The 18,294-nt window shown below is 38.7% G+C and overlaps 1 protein-coding gene across 2 annotated transcripts in view; it reads left to right on the top strand.

Moving 5' to 3' along the window:
- The window catches only part of INO80 (INO80 complex ATPase subunit), a 70,275-nt gene that overhangs the window by 36,619 nt on the left and 15,362 nt on the right, over positions 1–18,294 (top strand). For both annotated transcript variants that reach the window (XM_054828961.1, XM_054828962.1), the window contains exons 25-27: positions 4,072–4,212; positions 9,198–9,423; positions 15,143–15,270. In XM_054828961.1, the coding sequence (XP_054684936.1) occupies positions 4,072–4,212; positions 9,198–9,423; positions 15,143–15,270 (495 nt within the window). The remainder of the gene's footprint in view (positions 1–4,071; positions 4,213–9,197; positions 9,424–15,142; positions 15,271–18,294) is intronic.

Raw genomic sequence — 18,294 nt, 5'->3', positions numbered from 1 at the left:
ACAGGAGGTGGCTTAATATTATAGATATTGAATATGAGATGTGGAATATGCGCATGTTGGTTTTAATACTAACAATGAAATGTAAAGCATTCGGATAGACTATGGACCCACCTGTACCACAACCTGGCAAGGCACAAACATCTAATTTGGTTTCTCCAAATAACTTCTGTTCTTTGAGGAAGTCATTACTTGTGTCTCAGGAGAGGTCCTAGTGCTGTGACTGTGTGTAACTAGTGACTGGTGTAACTACTACCTTTTACATAGAAAACAGCAAGCTGAGGAGCAAAGTTCATCAGTGTGTGCAATACAGGGTGTTTGTGATAACCTCAATAAAATCTAAAGGAAGTTTAGCCCTACAGTTATGACAGATTCTTTAGAAGTGTTTTCTAACCTGCGTATTAGACAAATTACCACCTAAAGTCACTTTAAAATAAGCTATGTTTGCAGAATTTTGTTTGCACAGCTGACATATATAATATCTTTAAAAAAAAAAACAACTGAAAAGCCAGAGGGACAGTTGAAAACCAAGCTGCCCTTTACATGCCTATTTTTTAGCAGCACGCATCATCGTGAGTGAAAATGAACTTGCTTTTTTATCTTAGCCCAAATTTGAGGAACTTTCAATGTAAAATTCCCCGAGGCTTCCTCTAGGGCTTCATAAGATAGTAACATGTAGGGAGTGAGGAGGGGGAGAAACAGAGGAAAAAGGAAATGGTATAAATCTGGAAAGGCTTTTCTTAACTGCTCGGATCAGCATTTCCGATGTAAGAGACAAACTATGAAAATAAGTCAGTAGACAAAAAACACATTTATTTTTAATGCATCTTTCTGAAATGGAGGTGACATCTGTCTAAAGATAGTGTGAGTTTCTTCATGTAAACGCAGAAATCCCTTGCAGTATGAGATCTCAATTCCCCTTGCTCAGCACCTCCACAACATGTGTATTAATTTGTATACATTGATTTAAATTAATACAAAATCTGATCTGTTCAGGTGAACCCTTCTGTCCTTTTCTTTCCTAATTTTCTTTCTATAAAAAAATTAGAGTTAATGAGCTTAAGATGCTGGTAGCAATCGCCCATATTCATGTGCAGCTCTGCTATATAGGAAAGCCTCTTTCAACACTTACTTTGGATTGCATGGTTGCAGTCGATGTGTACGTTCTTATTTTTTAACAATCCACCTCTTCGGTTCTTGACTTTGTTGTACTAAGGCGTATGATCCGTTTCAGAGCTGTGGCTGTGTTCAGTTCTGTAACCTTATCCAGTCTTTTCCATGTATGTGACTGATGGGGAGCTGGTTTCCGCTGTCCCTGTTATATCTGGTGTCTGCTCTGTTCATGAATACTTAATGGCTGCATAGCTCAGGAGATTCAGAGGGGGATGTTTCTTATGTGACCTGATCATAATTTGTACACATGAAGCATGGTGCTGAAAACAAGATTAATGCTGTATACAGGAACTAATTCTAATACTGTGTGTATACAAAAAGTGTATATTTCTCTTTAATTTGGATACTTTCTTGGAAGTTTTCTTTTCTATTTCTCCCTGGGTACTCCTAATTGGGCTAAAGCCATCTTCCATGGCTCTTTGATATTGGCTTCCACAAGAGAATTAAGTAACAAACTTGCATAGGTTTGGAATTACAGTTTGTTAGCTTCCTCTCTATGTATTTCTTGTACTCTCACTTTCCAGGAAATAAAGAATCCCTCTGACAACCAGGCCACAATCAGCATGACAATGCTTGCTGTTGAAAGACTTACTGGAAACCTCTTGTGATTGCATGAAATGCTGTTTCCTCATCATAAAATCAGCGGTTCCCCCAGTACCTGGGCCCAGGGCAGGGAAGACGGGCTTTGAGCTAGAGTAGTTGTTCTGAGTCCATCTAGTAGCCTGCTGTTGCTGAGAGAAGTCAGTCTTCCTCTCTGACCCTTGCTGTCCTTTCATTACTCCCAGCAGCTGAATCCTGCCTCCGCTGATGTGGGCTTGCACTGTCACATCCCTGCATTTTCATATCTGTTGAATTTGTTCTCTGATTAGATGTGTAGCTAAATACTTTAGTGGAGAGATGAGAGAGGTGATAAAACTAGCACAAGTGGCACAGCTGTGTCGTGGGAAGGCACTCCCCCCTTTTCGGCAGCAGTACCCGTGCTTTGTTGCCACTATTTCTGGTCCTCAGATGAGTAAGCCAGCATTTGCATCTGTAGTCCACAGCCACATACTCCCAGCCTTGTGTTGCCCACTCTGCTGTTTCAACACATGACCTCTTTTACTGGTGGTGAAACAGATCACAAAACTAACTTCGAGTGGAGGGGCAAGGGCTTGTTTTCATCTTGATCAGCATCTTAATGAATACAGACAGGCCAACAAGAAGGGACTCTTCGGGGACAGGAGTGAGCATGTGAAGCAGTTGTTGCTTAAGCTAGCACTACTGATAAAGAATTACCAGCTGAGTAAGAGCCTGTTTTTGGGATCACTTCACATTATGCACTGTGGCCCAAGCTTTGACCTGTGCTTCCTAGCCCTGCTGAGTGTCAATGAAAGGCTATTGTCAGCTCTTTCTGCTCTCACCTTTTATATAGAGGAGCAGATGTTCAGTCAGAGAGTACAAACTTTCTTTTTGCCAGCTCCAGGCCACGAGTCACACTGGTAGCAGCTGAAAGACCCACTTACATGCTAGGATTGATGGATTGTGTATCTTAGGTGGTGCTAGCACATAGGTACAGTAAGCCTGTTTTTCTCCCTTGTCAGCGGGTTCCAAATTACATGTGCTAGCCATCTGCATCTTGCCCAGTGCATCTACATCTGGAAATAGAAAGGGTCTAGAATGCATAATTCATAATAGACTACTGCTGTGGATGTTTTCTAGCATTTTTTGACATACATAGGAATGCATATATGGAGTGTATGACATGATACACAATGTGTCTGCTTCTATCATGGACCCTGATGCTTAGAACTTCAAACACTAGGAGTTTAGAAAATTGGAGGCTGTGTAAAATAAAATGAGCATGCAATTAATTTTGGTGCATTAGGAACTGGGGCAGAACAATACAAAAGCTTTATATACTGTTTACATTTTACTTAAGTGAACTGCTAGAATTGTCAGGAGGGCACATCCTGTGTTCCTATGGCAGTGAGAGGTATACATCTTAATGTTTCTGGTTTTGTTGCTTGTTTCCTATAATATGCAGAATAATGCTTTGCATACTATAGGAAACAATTATACATAACAATATATAGCAATTGGTCGCTATGTATATAGAAGAGTCAGAATAAAAAGTAAGTAGCAAAAAAGACAGTCTCTAAGCACTTTATTTCATTGTTTGATGCACATATTTACAATAAAAAGGGAAATATAATAACTGATGCAAAGAAAAATTAGTTTTCTGTTATTTTTCTGCATAGAGTTGAGCATCTTCAAAGACTGTAAACTGCAGTGGCATCTCAGTGCCCCCACTTTTGAGTCAATATATTTTTCTGTATCAAAAGGACATTGATACACTTGTGGCAAACTTCAGGTTTTACACATGGGTGTGTTCATGTGTGTGTGTAACCATGCTAGCACCTTGAAAGTCTTCAGGATAAAATTCAGAGCCATTTTGCACAGGAAGGGAAGAAAAGATGAGAAAAGTTGAAAGTCTAAAGATACCAGTCCAGTCTCATTTAGAGTCTTAATTTTTTTCTCTGCCAAGCTTCATTTTACCCATGCTTCAGAATACACAAAGGAGTAGCTACAAAACAGCTTGAGGGTCAGACCTACTAGAATATTCCTGTACTTCCTTCATTATAAAAGCTAAGGTCAAAAGGTTCAAAGAAGGAAAAACTTCTTTCTGGTTCCAACTGAGTGTAAAGGCAAGTATTGATACGAACTGTTCTGATTTCAGCCATTTCAGGATTTGAATGTTCTTACACAAAGATCCTGTACATTGTCACTGCAGAAGATGTTTCTCCTTTTTCAAGGAGAAACACTTGGTGAATGTCTTCTGTCTGTCTTTCTCATGGTTACAAGATTTAAGAGGAGTTTTTCTTTATAGACGTAGTAACAACTTAATTTGAATTTTGTTTTCAGAACCTTGTGTTCAGTAGCCACTGTAAAGCAGTTACTGGCTATTCAGATCACGTCATACATCGAAGGAGATCAGCTACCTCATGTGTACGGTGCTGCCAGGTGACTGAGCTGCCGTCCTTCCTGTGCATAGCCAGTCCACGGGTAAGTCCAAGTTAAGTTGTAAATTACGTATTTTCTATTGTGTTTTAAATCTTGTTAGAATTGTGTCTTAGGAACTGAATGATCTATTACTTTCTTTTGGTAGGGTAAAACTGTTGTGAGGATATCCTTTTGCTACTGTATTCAATAGTGGGTTTTTTCATAGGGGAAGTGACTGTAATGTGTACTGAAGGGAAAAGGAAAGTTGTGAGATGCACCCAACAGGAGTTATTCTGAGATACGTACATTTCACTTTCTCTCGTAATACCAAAAGCTGTAAAGTTACAGAAGAGATTGTCAAGTCCCCGTTAATCTGAGGGGGAGATGTAGGTATGATATATACAGAATGGGGTGATTGTTTGGCCAACTCTGATGACAAAAGGGTGCTGAGGAGCAATGCTTTTTAGAAAAGGATGTTAATTTTCTCTCATTGCCTCAGCTTATGTTCCAAAAAGGGAACACCAAATTGCAATATGTAAGGATTACTCGAGTCGGCATTTTTTAAATCTTTTGAATATTAAGTGGTACTGCTTGGGATTGTTCATCAACTATTAAATGAGTTTTGAAATTACTTTAGCTGAAGTTTGCTGGGCTGACACAAGAGACCTTCATAAGTCTATGGCTGTTGTTTTCACTCCATGTTGTTGGATCTTGACAAAGCTGGACAAAATGTACTTCTATTAGCAGGCCGTCCAGATGCTATGTTCTTTAGTTACTGTTGGTGTTATTGCTGTAGGCTTGATCAAATGGGGCCGCATGTGCAATTGTACATTGGCGTCTGGAGGAGGGAGGATGGCACTGCCTATCACCTGCGTGCTGCTCCTCAAGCTGAATTCATCTGTGCCTGCAGCTCTAAGGACCAGAAATCCAACTGAACTTCTCAGTCATATATCACCTCCCAGTCACAACATATTACCTGGTTCAAGAACAAGCAGTTATTGTGAGAGTAAATTGTGAAAACCACTTCTCCTTCAGATTCCTTTGATTTGTCACCCTTTGTACTTAAATTTGCATTGCGGATGAATATATTGAATATTTCCTATACATTAGGAAGGGAAGAGAGGGGCTACATAGGAAGGGGAAGGGAAAGACGAGGAGAGATTGTATCTGGCATTTATTCTACTGAATCAAAGTTACTTGTTTTGGCTTGGCTGGTGTATCAAAATGATTAAGTGGAGGCATGGCTTTTTGTTTCTAGGAATACAAAAGCTTAATTTTATGCTTGTTAGAAACTTTTGGCAGGAGTGTGGAAGACCTGAAACAGCAGAAAGAGCACATATGTTCTCTCTTCTGTTGTTGTTTGACCTGTGATGAATTTTGGGAAGTTAATGGAGCGAATGATAGAAATAGGAGCGTATGTTTATGTAGCAGCTGGGGGCAGGGGGTGGGTGGGTGGGTGTAGCAGTGCGGGGAGGCTTTAGTGTTGTAGTTTTCTTTCTATGCAGGCAATTTTCCTGAGTACAGATAGGCTTCAATCACAAAAACAGTAACTTGGAGAATGGATCTTGTGTTCTTGTATTCATTAAGAATCTGATTAATTCAGTTTAGAGTAATATTGTTTTAGTTCAGCAGTTCAGTAGATCCCAATGTGTCAGAGGTATTGTGGTGAGAGGTGGTTTTGGGCATCTCACAATGTCTGAAAGGTTAACTTTGCATGCATGGAGATAAATGCAGGAAGCATTTTGCAATTACCCTAACTAAACTAAGTTACTGAATTTAAAGTGGCAATGCACTCATATATCCAGATCACTATATTTTTTGATGTATTTCTGAACCATGACTGTTACGTTCAGTCAGTTTGACAAGGATGTGTTAACGTAGGAGCGTTTAGTACTGAAGACTACCCTACCTTTTGTTATGAGTAAAACCACAAAAACAAACCTGGAAAAAAAAAAAACATTAAAAAGCTGCACCATGACAAAAAGGAGAGAGGAGGATCATGAACAAGTTTGAATGGAAGATTTTTTTGACCTGTTTCAGAAATGTGTTGGGTTTTTTCTTGCAAAGCCATGTAAAAGATGCAGAGCTCTACCCTAGAAGCATGTGTATGCCTTTAAAAAAGTGTGGACCTGACAGTAAAGACAACCTTATGTCCTCAGATGTCAGTCAGTGTTATACAGGCATGCTTCCTACATGGGAAGATTAGTTCCTGTTAATGTAGAAATTGCACTGAGGCGCGCACAGTTTTTCTCAAGATTATCTCCTACTAGCTCTTCCTGTAGGTGAGGTATTACTGAAATGTAGTTTGTAGAATTTTATGATGTGACTTTATTTTTATTTAAAAAATCCTAATGTACAAATCTCCATCTTGATTTGAGTAGATAAGCTATATTTCTGTGTCAGAAATTACTCTGCTCTGTTTTGTGTGTAGTGGCTGACAGTCCTAGATGCCCTGGAAGAAAATATGACAGGTTGTCTGTGCCTGAAAGAGTATTTGTTCCATTCTATGCAGTGTAGAAATGTGAACTGAAATGTAATGGTTAATAGTGTCCTTTAAAAGAAACGACCTAAGCTTGCAGCATCCTTGTGGTGTACATCAGTGTTGAGGCAACAAGACTTGAAATGTGAGAGGTTTTGCCCTCTCCCACAAAAGACAGTCCTATGCATTGACTCCAGATGGCAGTACAAGATAGCATCAACTTAACACTATCTATTAAGTAGTGGGACTGTATACAAAGTCTTACTTAACACGGTCCCTTTCAATTTGTAGTGTTTCATGCGACTGTGTGCATAGACCTATAAGCCAGTCTCATTTAAAATAGCTCTTGGCATCATACAAATCAATAGCTTTCCCGTTATTGCTAAGATTTCGTATGCTTTTTTGATTTTATTTCGATAAGTACTGTAATTGGGCTTATGAATCTGTTTAAACAATTGATTGGCCCTTGCAAAAATAAGTCTCTGTTTGTGAGATTGATTTCCTCTGAGAAGAGCTCCTGTTAAACAGGAATGGACCATAGGCTTCCACTGACAAGATCTTGCTTGATACATTTTACTTTGAGTTAGCTGGTAAATGTTCAGAGAGGAGCAGCCATCATCTAAGGTATCAGTCAGTCTGTCCTGAGGTATGGGTTGTTCCCTTCATCTTGCAGCTCTAAAGTACAATATTTAAACTGTTGATACTTAAACTATTTTATTGCTTATTGTTTAGTTAAGCTGTTAAAATATTTTCATTTGCATGATATAATGTTATATATGTTATTCTCAGTATGTAGCAGTTAATTATGTCACGCCAGAGTAAGCTGGAACAAAAAATTCATCCACCTTCAAATGCGTAAAAGCTTTTTGGCTGCAATACAAAGATAGTTCTTTCACTATGTTTAATATTTCAGTTGTCCCATTATCAAAGCAATTCCCAGCCTTTCTCAGTTCTCCAGAATCAGCTGCTTACTGTTCACCATCAAACCCTACAGATTGCTCTACTGTGTCTTCCTACGCAGCCCTGTCTCCTTTTTTAAACTGTGAAAACTTTCACAAGTTTAATTTCCTCTGTGTTCCTTTTCATTTGTTGCGTTGCTTTTCATAGTCCTGTATGTAATGTAGTCATTTTGCACATTGTTAGGATTCATGACAGTGCTTGTAACTTACATGAATTTACATGGATGATCTTTTTTAACTGTACTTCTGAAATAAAAGCAACGATGACTTTTAAAGTAATGATATATTTCCTTCCTATATTGATGAAGAAACCTGTAAAGCATTGTACATTGTTACAAGCCCATACTGTAAGGTTAATTGTCTAGTATTAAATTTTAGTTTTATTTTTATGTGAGTTTACAACACATTGTTAAGTCTCTAGATAGCATGTGAAAGTTTCTACTAGCTTTCTTTTGTAAATGTAGTTATAAATAGCTTTTGGAAACGCTAACCGCACAATGTTGGCCCAAAACAGACTTATATTCAGAAAAGATAGGAAGAAGTTGGTAATTGCATTTCATTGGAAAGATTCTTGTGCTAGATAGGGAATTATTGTGTATTTATATTTGTGTGAAAGTGTTGTAATTGTTGTATTTGCTTTGGATCATATGGTTTAACTCTTGGTGAAGTATCTGAAGAAAAACCCAGCAGGGTAGGCTGGGTTCCACTTTTGGGTTTTATTATTTCTTGAAGTTGTCCCTTACCCTGGTAAGCAAGAGATAAGAGAGAGCTATAGATTGTATAAAGGACAGCCTTGTCTGCTGGAACGGACTCTTTACTAAAGGACCTTACAGCTCTATGGCTAATGTGGACCTTCCACACTCTGTCCAAATTTGGGTGGATGAGGCAGAGCAGGGGGAGTTAAAGTAATGGAGCCGTTCCAGAATAGCTCACATGGGATGAAATCTGAGTTCCGGTGTTTGCAACACTGGTCTGTCCAGCTGGGTTGTATGTACTGAAGCAGGTAATAGGGCAAGGGATTCATAGAATGGCCAGAAGAAAAAGATTGCCTTGTCACTTGCACTGTTTCTGTGGCCCACTTCTGTTTAAATCAGCTGTCAAGCCCAAGAAATGTGCTGTTCCAAACCAGGGCTGTTTTCCTGTTCACTTTTTTTCCTTTCTAATTTATGTACATCCTAATATAAAATTAATCACATGAAATTCTGTTAAGAACAATATGTAAATCTAATCTCTGCTAGGTAAATACTTCATTGTGAAGGACAAAAATAAAAATTGAAAAATTTAAAAAAGAAATCTAGGCAAAATGAGAGTGCAGTGTTGATACTATTTTACTCTCAGCTTTGCTATCAGTTGTGTAGCAATTGGCACAAGACATCATCTATCAAAAGGCAAGTAGTCCATGCCTGATCATTCATAGGACTTTTTTTTTTGTGGTGTGGGGAGATGTTGCATCTTTGCTTCTTTTAAGCCAGTCTAAGATTGTTTTCCATTTGTACATGTCAGTAATGATTTGACTTTTAAAATTTGATCCTGTGGGAAGGTACCTGAACTGGGGATTTGGAGATGAGGGGATATCTGAACAAGAATGTTGATGATTACTGTACTTGTAGGTAACAGCTGTGCCACTGGAGTTCTACTGCAATGACCGAAGTGCAGAATACGAGCGCAGGGCACTAAAGGAAGGAGGAAGTCTTGAAGCAAAGCAGTGTGTACTCAATGGAGCCCCTGAGCTAGCAGCTGACTGGCTGAAGCAATGCTCCCAGTTCTTCCCAGAGCATCCAGGAGGGCTGTTAGGGATCAGGCCTCAGAACGGCTGGTCTTTTATCAGGATACCAGGTAAGTTTGGAGGTTGTCATGGAATGGAGATGAGATAAATAAGAACATCTGCTCTTTGGTGGTAATTATGCTTGGTTATCAGCTTTTTGAGGGGGTGGTTGTGTGTTTGGTTTTCCTCCTGAGTGAAAGTTAACCGTGGTATCTTAAAATACACTGTAGGTTCACATCCTCTATCTAGAGTAAAGCTGTTGATGGATACCGAACAAGTCTAATACAAACTTTTCTAATATTTACAAACCTCTCTTAGCATGTCAGCCCTCTAAATGACTGTAAAGAGATGGATTTGCTTACTAAAGCACAGTCTACTCTCACAACCAAATACTATTTTGAAGTTAGAGATAGGAATATTGTATGAAAAGTAACAGTCATACCTTGCCTCCTAGTGTGTTGGAAGACTTTCGTATTGACCTAAGAGATCTTTTGTTGGTCTTCCTAGTGAAAGGATGAACATTACATGAGAAAAATGGGTTTGGGGACTAAGTTCAGAGGAGATTGGCCTGGAGAATGAGGCGTGAGGGATTTACTGAGTTTCAACTGGAGTAAAGAAAACTTACTTATATTTCCTGCTTAAGTGGGAAAAAGGTATCAGTGTACTAGTACAGTAAATGCACTTCATTTTTTCCTAGAATTAGACTGAAGTAATCCAACATTTGCTAGAATTTGATTGTCAATACTGCAGTGACTTTCATGGGCCGGACACACTCTAGTTGTCGGAAGATGGTCCTGAGCAGTGAACAGAGTTCTGCAGAAAGTACTAGAGATCTGAGAGATAGCCAAGAGGAAAAACAGCTTACACTGCCAGATGTTAAGTTATTCCCAGACCCTTTTGGGTCAAGGATGTTTGGCAGGGGAAGTTAGTACAGTAAAAGGAAAATGGCCTTTTGCTTGCTACAGTCCAGTTTAAGAAGGTACCTCATAAGTACTTGGAGTCATTTGAAGCACATGCACGTTTGTACCTATGTAATGGAAAAATCGTTTTTCATGAGCTTGCACTAGATTAATGTTCAATGACAGTTGATGATTTTATAGTTTTTTCAGGAATTCATTGAATTGCTTACCAATTACTTGGAAACAGAAAATGAATTGCTGTAGCAGAAAGGAGGGAAATAATGAAGTGGTTAATTAAGGTAGAAGGCATGGATAGAGAAATGGAGAAAAGGAGCTGATGTAGAATAGAGGGCTGCGTTCTCTTGAAAAGACTTTGTATGAAGTTGATGACTTTGTCATCAGCAAAAATTTGTAGAGGAATAGAGTACAAGAAGCTTACACAAGCTTAGGCAAATTGTTGTTAAAGCACAACAAAGCATTTGGTTGAAAAGGTGGTTGGGATGAGTGTGTTATGGCTTAATCTAAGGAGGTGTTGGAGCTAAAAGTGGATTAAAAAAAAAGTGGTTTCGTACAGCTGTGTTTTAATTAGGTGGAAAGTAGCATTCAAATCTAAACTTACTCTAAGAGGAGAGGGCACATACCACAACAGGACAGCTGTGTTTATACATGCAGGAACAGGCACAGTGCATTGCAGAAACTGACTGATGTGCTGAAGGAGCCATTTACAAGGCTGAAGTCTAGCAAGTGTCAAATGGTAGGTGTGAAGGTCTGCTGTAAATAGGTGACAAGAAGAAATGGGGATACCTTTCTCCTAACCCTGATCTATCCTCTCCCAGACTCAACGTTCCCAGTACCCTGGCAGCAGGCTCAGCTGCGATCACTGTGGGAATCTCTTGAGGCTTTTCCTGTTCTTTGAAAGAAAAATGGTCCTGGATTAAATGGCAGGAAGTGTCTGAGTCCTTTTAGCATCGATAAAAAGCACCGGCCTCACTGGCTGTTTACTGTGAGAGCCAGCTAGCTCCTCACTGACCCCATTGTGCCGTGCAGACTGTCGGGAGGGGAACCAGGGGTGTCAACTGGAACCCAGACTTTATCTCTCTTTCCTCTGCTTTTTGCATGTCCAGAGGCACTTTTTCTCATTCTCCAGAGAGCGGTGAGCCCAGCTACAGTCATCGGCCAGAGCTCCTGACTGGGGTTATTTTGAGTCATAATCATTTGTAACTATTCTTCCCAGGCCATAGGATGCCACTGTATCCCCTTCTGGATAATTTATGTCCATATCCCTGTGTGGCTGGAGGCGGGGACTTGTTTTTTTTTTTCAGACTGAAAGCCATGCAATATGATTTTACAGTTAACTTTCTTTTCAGTGTGGTTCTCTTTTTTTCTTGTTTATTTCATACAGTGCTGATGAACCCAAAAATTGTGTCCTAGGGAGAGTTCTTTGACATGCAGTCCAGGACCTCTATCTCCTGACTAGCTTAAAATGCTAAAGTTCCTTTGATGCTGTTAAAAAAAATAAATTAAAATATCCAAAGACATCATCATTGGAAGTTTTCCCTGATCATTAAAAATGAAAAATGTAGAATTACAAATTTTGGAAAACCCATTTAAAAATGAAGCAAACCGCCTTTTTCTTTCCTCACAGTAAAAGGGAATGAGAAATAGAAGTGAGAGAAACTAGAGTGGAAGACACTTTTTTTTTCCCCGTCTTCTGAATAATTGTGGTATTTTCTGAAGATGGCATGAATAAAGAAGTACATTTTCTGTTACTGCTTTCCAGAATTTGTCCTTTGAAGCACTAGGTGGCAGGCTTTAGGCATGCAAAAACATTTCATCTTGGAAAACACAATGGTATCAAGATAGCATACTTAAAGATGCCAGGTTAAAGTCAAATGGTTTTCTCTTCCAGAGATGATAAATCTTTTTTTGTTAGTTCTGTTTTGCTTTCCTGAAAAAAAAAAACCAAACCACAACACTTTCTCACCAGTGCAGTCTGCTCTGATGCTGAGGTATTGGACAAATTATGAGCTGTTCACAAGTTGCTAACTTTTCAGACTGTAAGACCATCTGCAAATAAGTTCTTTACTTGTAATTTGCATTTTATTGCTATTTAAAAATAGTAACTTACACAATGGAGACCTAAGGAGCCAGCAGCAAAGGACACGCATCATTTCCAGTTACCAAAACTCAATTCTACCTATTCATCCCTGTGTGAGAAACACAGTAGCATTTTGCTTTTGGAAACTTGCTCATATGTTAATCTGAGCCAGTCAAGACTTGAGTTTTGAGCAGACCCTGTTTGTTCTCTCAGTTTCCTTCCAATCAGATGGCTTTTGGTTAATAATTATATTAGTTTGTCATGTATATCTAGACTTTTCATGTTGCTTCACTCAATTCATTCTGAAATAGCAAACTGACCAATTAGAATAAAAGCAGAATCTCATGGCTGTATGGATTTAAAGGAAAGAATAACATTTTGTGTAAACATTGCTACTGTGCAGTTTTTGACTTACATAGATGTTTTTTAAAACCAAGTAACTGTAAGTCATTTCCATTTTTACTTAATTGCCTGAGTTCAAAGTTTGGTTTTCCTTAGAAGAATGCATGAAACTATTAACTATTTGTATGTAATTGAGACCCAGTTCTGTTCAAGAGATGAATCTGTCATTATACGTTATGTTCCACGTAAACCAAACGCAAGCCTGAGCTGCGGTCTTGAGTTTTCCTTACAATATCTCCTTGGCTTGACTCTAGTGGACCAGTTCCCTAAGGTAGTTCCTAATGATTCAAGCAATGATGTGGCACTTGCTCCTGGCAAAGCAACAAGATCACCATCAAAAGGGAGAGCATACTGGAGAGAAACAGTGACTGTCTAGATAGGCAGACAAGCAAGAAAGAGGAGAGCTCTCTTGTCTTGGATTCTTAGTAGTGAATTGCAGGAGCACGGTGCTCAGCTTAGCAAAGGAGAGAGCGTTCACAGCATTGCCTTATAGTGCAAATAGAATGGCTAATAAATGTAAGTGATATTGACAACTCAAAGTTTTTTGAATTTCAGAAAACAGAAGTGTTGGATGCATCTTCTGATGTCCTAATGTAGATCCCACTAATTCCAGCATGAAGTCCATTGTTTATATTTAAGCTAAAGGATATTTTTGAAAGAGATCTTGATTGAAATACTAAAGTGATGAAGAATCCACCGTGTTTCTGGATAAAAGTATTGCTGACTAGTTTTTCCTCACTGTTGGAAGGATAAGAGGGAAGCGTGCCTTGTTTTTACAGTTTAAACAAGTCATTGGATACTGTACCTTTCTCTGCTAGTATAAAGTTCTCTTCTGTTGTTAAAAACCTCTGTCCAAAAGAACCTTGAGTAGTGCCAATTGCTCTTTGAAAAATTGAAACGGATCAAAGTTTCTGAACTCCCTGACTGCAGGAAAAGTTTTTTAACACACTGAAATCTTGAAGATTTTTTTCCTGAATGCTTTCTGGTTTTTCCAACCTTTCTGAAAGGCATACTAAACCTAGGCGTGTTATTTCAAAATGATCTTTTGAATTAAGTATAGAAAAACAACTACATTCCTGCTTTTTCTCAGCAAACCCCTGGTTGTATGTGCGAGAATCAGACGTAGCCCTCTGTGCCACATCACTGCACTTGGGCACTAATGGACTGTGTTGCCTGCTGTGCTCATAGATCTTTTTAGGAGCGCTGCTTTGTGATCTGTACTCCTCTGTTCCACTAGTATGAACTCAGTTTTAGCTATATTAAAACGCATGGTGCTCAGATGAATGAATTAATTTTTGTATATACCTTTTTTTTTTAATTGGAATATTGTGCAAGACAATTAACTGCCTTACAGAAAACTGGATTTTCTTCAGCCCATGACTTAATTCATTCTGTGCAATGAGAATTGTCTAGTAGGTAACACTTCTGCATGTTAGAGAATGGTACCTGCTAGACATGTTGAAAATATTTGGGTTCTGTACTAGCCTGCACCATCTGCAGTTGTCAACTTTCCGTTTTGGCTGTAAACCTAAATTCAGACATCCGAAAGAATAAAGAATCATCAGCGGCCTTTCCAACAGATAATTTTTTTGGAAGAAAGTTTTTCTTCATCCTCTTTCAACAGTAATGTATTGTTTACTGAAGTTTATGTACAGAATGTACAAACAGGAAGATCTCCTTCCTGAAAAATACTTCATGAGCAGTGCTGAAATAGAGAGGACATGAAGTATAAAATCTGAAGTGACTTAAAAGATTGCCATCTGGAACTATTTCTTAAACAAACAAACAAAAAAACCCCGAACCCCCCACCCCCCAAAAAAACACCCCAAACAACCTCAAAAATGGAGGGCAGGGAAGAAGAAAAGTTAAGGCAGTGCTGTGAAGGGGCTGTTATTTTACAGTGACCTAAAGAACTGTTCACTTTCCATGTTGGTGCGGGGTTTGATCTTGAAACTAGATCTGTGGAGGATAAGTCTGAGGCTCAGCAGCACGTAGCAGCAAATCTCCAAAGGACAGCATTTTAACATGTGAAGTGGAGAAGATTGTCAGCTGTCAAGGCATGTTGTCATTGTTGATCTGGTCAGGATGAATCCTTAGATGAGGGAAATGGCTGTCCAAAAAAGGATTGAGTCCATACTCGTGAGGAGATCAATCTGTGATGAGATTTTGCCATATGGGTATATTCATATATTCCCATCCTAGCAAACCAAAGTTATTTTCAGCAGTGTGATTGCAAGTGTGAGCCAGAAGGGATGTGCAGTTTCTTCCGTCACAGCTCATTACTTTAGGGATTATAATGCAGTGAAGTGCTATTAAAACTTAGAAGTTAACTTGTTGCATGTAGCTGTTTTGGCTTTATTAGTTACCTGCTTTTCTTCCGTTTCTTTTTAGACAAAGAGAGTCTGATCACTGACAGTGGAAAACTTCATGCTCTTGATCTTCTGTTGACTCGGCTGAAATCTCAAGGACACAGAGTTCTCATCTACTCCCAGATGACGCGGATGATTGACTTATTGGAGGTAGGAGAGCTATAGCCTACAGAAGACAAATTCTGAAGATGCAGATGCAGTAACAATGTTTTGGAGAAAATACTGAAATTTGGATGCAGCACACCTGATGTAAAATTATCATACTGAAGGATACCCAGTAGATGCATTGATAAGAGAATATAAGAGCTGCCGTACAAAATTAGTGCAGCATAGTATCGTGCTTCCACCAGTGTACAACAGCAGATGATATGGGGAAGATGTACAAGAATAGCAACGCTTCACAATAAGTTTCTCAGCGTCCAGCAGTTTGCAGCTTAAGGGCTTTCTGAGCCAGATGTGCCTTCTGTATATTCAGTAATCCTAAATGGATTCTGCTTCCATGAAATTGTTCAGTTGCATCTTGAGTCTTTGTAAATTTTTGTCATTTGCAGTGCCCTGTGGCAAGGGCTTGCATGGCTTAATTATCCCCTTTTGCTGGTTTTGAACTGCTTCATTCTACTTTCATTTGATGCCCATGTGTCCTTTTATTGAAAGGAAGAGGGAGAATAGTGGTTAATTTTACATTGTTTATGTTGCTTCTAATATCGCAGACTTTTCCTGTTCCCTCTATCATCTTATTCCTGTGCAGATTTTGGTTGACAGTAATAATAAGAGGTTCTCTAGCATATATGATAGGAAAGAAATTAGGAATTAAGTCATTACTCATTACTTAAATACAGTCAATCTGCCTCAGAAGAAGAAAAAAAAAAAAATAAAAAAAATCAGTATTTGATTAGCAACCATGCCACCAAAGAGCTAGTTGGAAGAGACATTAGTAGGAGAACTATTTTTGGTTTCCTATTGGTAATACTTAAACTGCTTAGAAAGAAATACTTTTACTTCTCTGGGCTTCTGTTGAAGGCAGCAAAGTTTGAGTTTTCAGCTGGATCTGAAAAAAGGAATATCTTGTGTCACAGTGCCTCTGTCCCCTACCAGTAAAAGATTAGTACTAATAACTTTTATGACTATCTAATTCTGAGTGAGAAAATAGGAGACTTGATGTACATTAGTTTCAAAGAGGCAATCCTGATAAAGTTTTCTGACTGTGAATACGTAGTAGGTGGGAAAATACTTGCGTTTGGCAGTATAATTTCAGTACTGCTAAAACATCAAGATCCTGTGGTCCTTCAGCCATTAGTCTTAGGTGTACGTGGTCTCCCTCAGCAGTGTTTGATGTGGGATACTGTCTTCACAATAAGTGAAGAGAAAAAGTGAGGAGCCTGAATCAGTAGCGGCCTAAATCATGAGTCCCGTATGAGCAGGAGTGCATTTCAAGGTCAGCAGTTAATAGTTCAGTAACAAATCACAAGCTGAATTTTGTTTTTGCTGCTGTAAGGAAAGACAGAACTTGCATGGTTGCAATTCTGTATCTTGGCTCTTTGCCCAGCATTGCTTCCTATGCCTCTTTTTTTGGCAAACATTGGACAAGGTGCAGGTTTGTTGACACCCTGCATTACACCATGAAGCTCATAAAGCTGAGTGTTTAGCATGTCTGTCTTTTCTGTTAGCATTCCATTTTAAAGGAACACCATTTTGCTCTTCTACCTCCTAACTGCTCAACTTCACTCATTGGGTTTTATTACCCAAAGTAGCCACCTACCAAATCCTCTGTTTTTCCTTCTCTGCACCCATGTAACAGAAGCTGGACTTAAGCAAGCTAAAAACCAATTAAGGACTCAGTTTGTAAGAAAATCCTTGCAAAAGTTGTGTAGCAGTAGGTACTTTTTTTTTTTTTTTACTCACCAGAGATATCAAAATACATCCCCTCTGCCCACTTGAATATGAAAGATATCCTATTTCTTTTAACAGTATTTTGACTGTCATTGTAACTGCTACGGTATCATACTAACCTAATCGATGCAGGGCAGAGAGCACAAAACACATTGTTTACAAAGTAATAAAACCATGTTTGTTTGGTTTAGCTTCAGCTGAAGAACTTCTGCTTAATTCAGCCATTATAAAATGGCAGGTGTAAATACAAAGAGGAAAATTATTTTCTTTTAACAGAAAGGGATAAAGTATAATTTCAGTACTGCTATTTCTTGCAGATGTGTGTTTCATACTTTTTGTCATATTTGTTTTTTTCAATGTGATTGCTTTCTCCTGTATGGAAGAGTAATTGTCCCTAATTTCAGAGGGAATCACATGGGATTCATGTGATGAGGGGTAAAATTATTCTGCATGAAGTAGAATGTCTTAGTTATATTCTACCAAAAGTTTATTAGTTGTTTTAAAACATGAGAGTGCTCAATTTGGACTACGAAATAAGATGAAGGGAAAACATTTTATAGTTTTTGAGAAGGTATCAGTGTTGAAGCGCAGAACAACACTGACTTTAATGACACTGCATTCTTGCCACACTCAAGTCATTGTGTGTTGTTCATTTCCTGTAGAGGTACTCTGTTGCCAGGGCCGTTTTCATTATTTTTTCCTATATTGATACTTCTGGTGGCTTGGTGACCCCTTACACTAAACAAGATTGGCAGGTAGATTTTTCAAGCAGGTCTAGTATAAGTGTCTCCATGAGATTAAAACCTCCCCATCAGGCTTCCCCCACCCCATTGCTTTTTGTGGGAACTAGAAAAATGAGCAGTCATCAAGTACCTTCCACAATTACAGTAGAGACCAGGTATATTACTACTTAAAGAGTTTCTTTGGCATCAGTGCTCTCTTTTTTTCTTTTTTTTTTTTCTTAAGCCTAAAGCGTGCCATTTTTGTGAGTGATCAAAGCACTAAACTGCTAACAAGAGTAGTATAAGTTGCAATGTTTTGTTTTGTGGTTGGTTTTTTTTTTAATTGAAAGAGTGTACTGTCTTATTATTGGAAAAATGTTGGATAAAAACAGTTCACAAAAAAGGGTGTTTCATGTAAGCACTGTTAAATTACTGTGAAGTATCCTTCTTGATGAAAGGAGAGTGGATGGAGGCAGACCAGAACCTGTTAGGCAGAGTGTTGAATAGATGATTAACTAAAGGCTAATGTACTAAGCTAGTTTGCGGGGCAGGGGAGGAAACA

Source organism: Grus americana, chromosome 5, assembly GCF_028858705.1.
Source record: "Grus americana isolate bGruAme1 chromosome 5, bGruAme1.mat, whole genome shotgun sequence".
NCBI classification, from domain to species: domain Eukaryota; kingdom Metazoa; phylum Chordata; class Aves; order Gruiformes; family Gruidae; genus Grus; species Grus americana.
The sequence above is the reverse complement of the archived record's forward strand: the minus strand, read 5'-3'. Positions and strand labels throughout refer to the sequence as shown.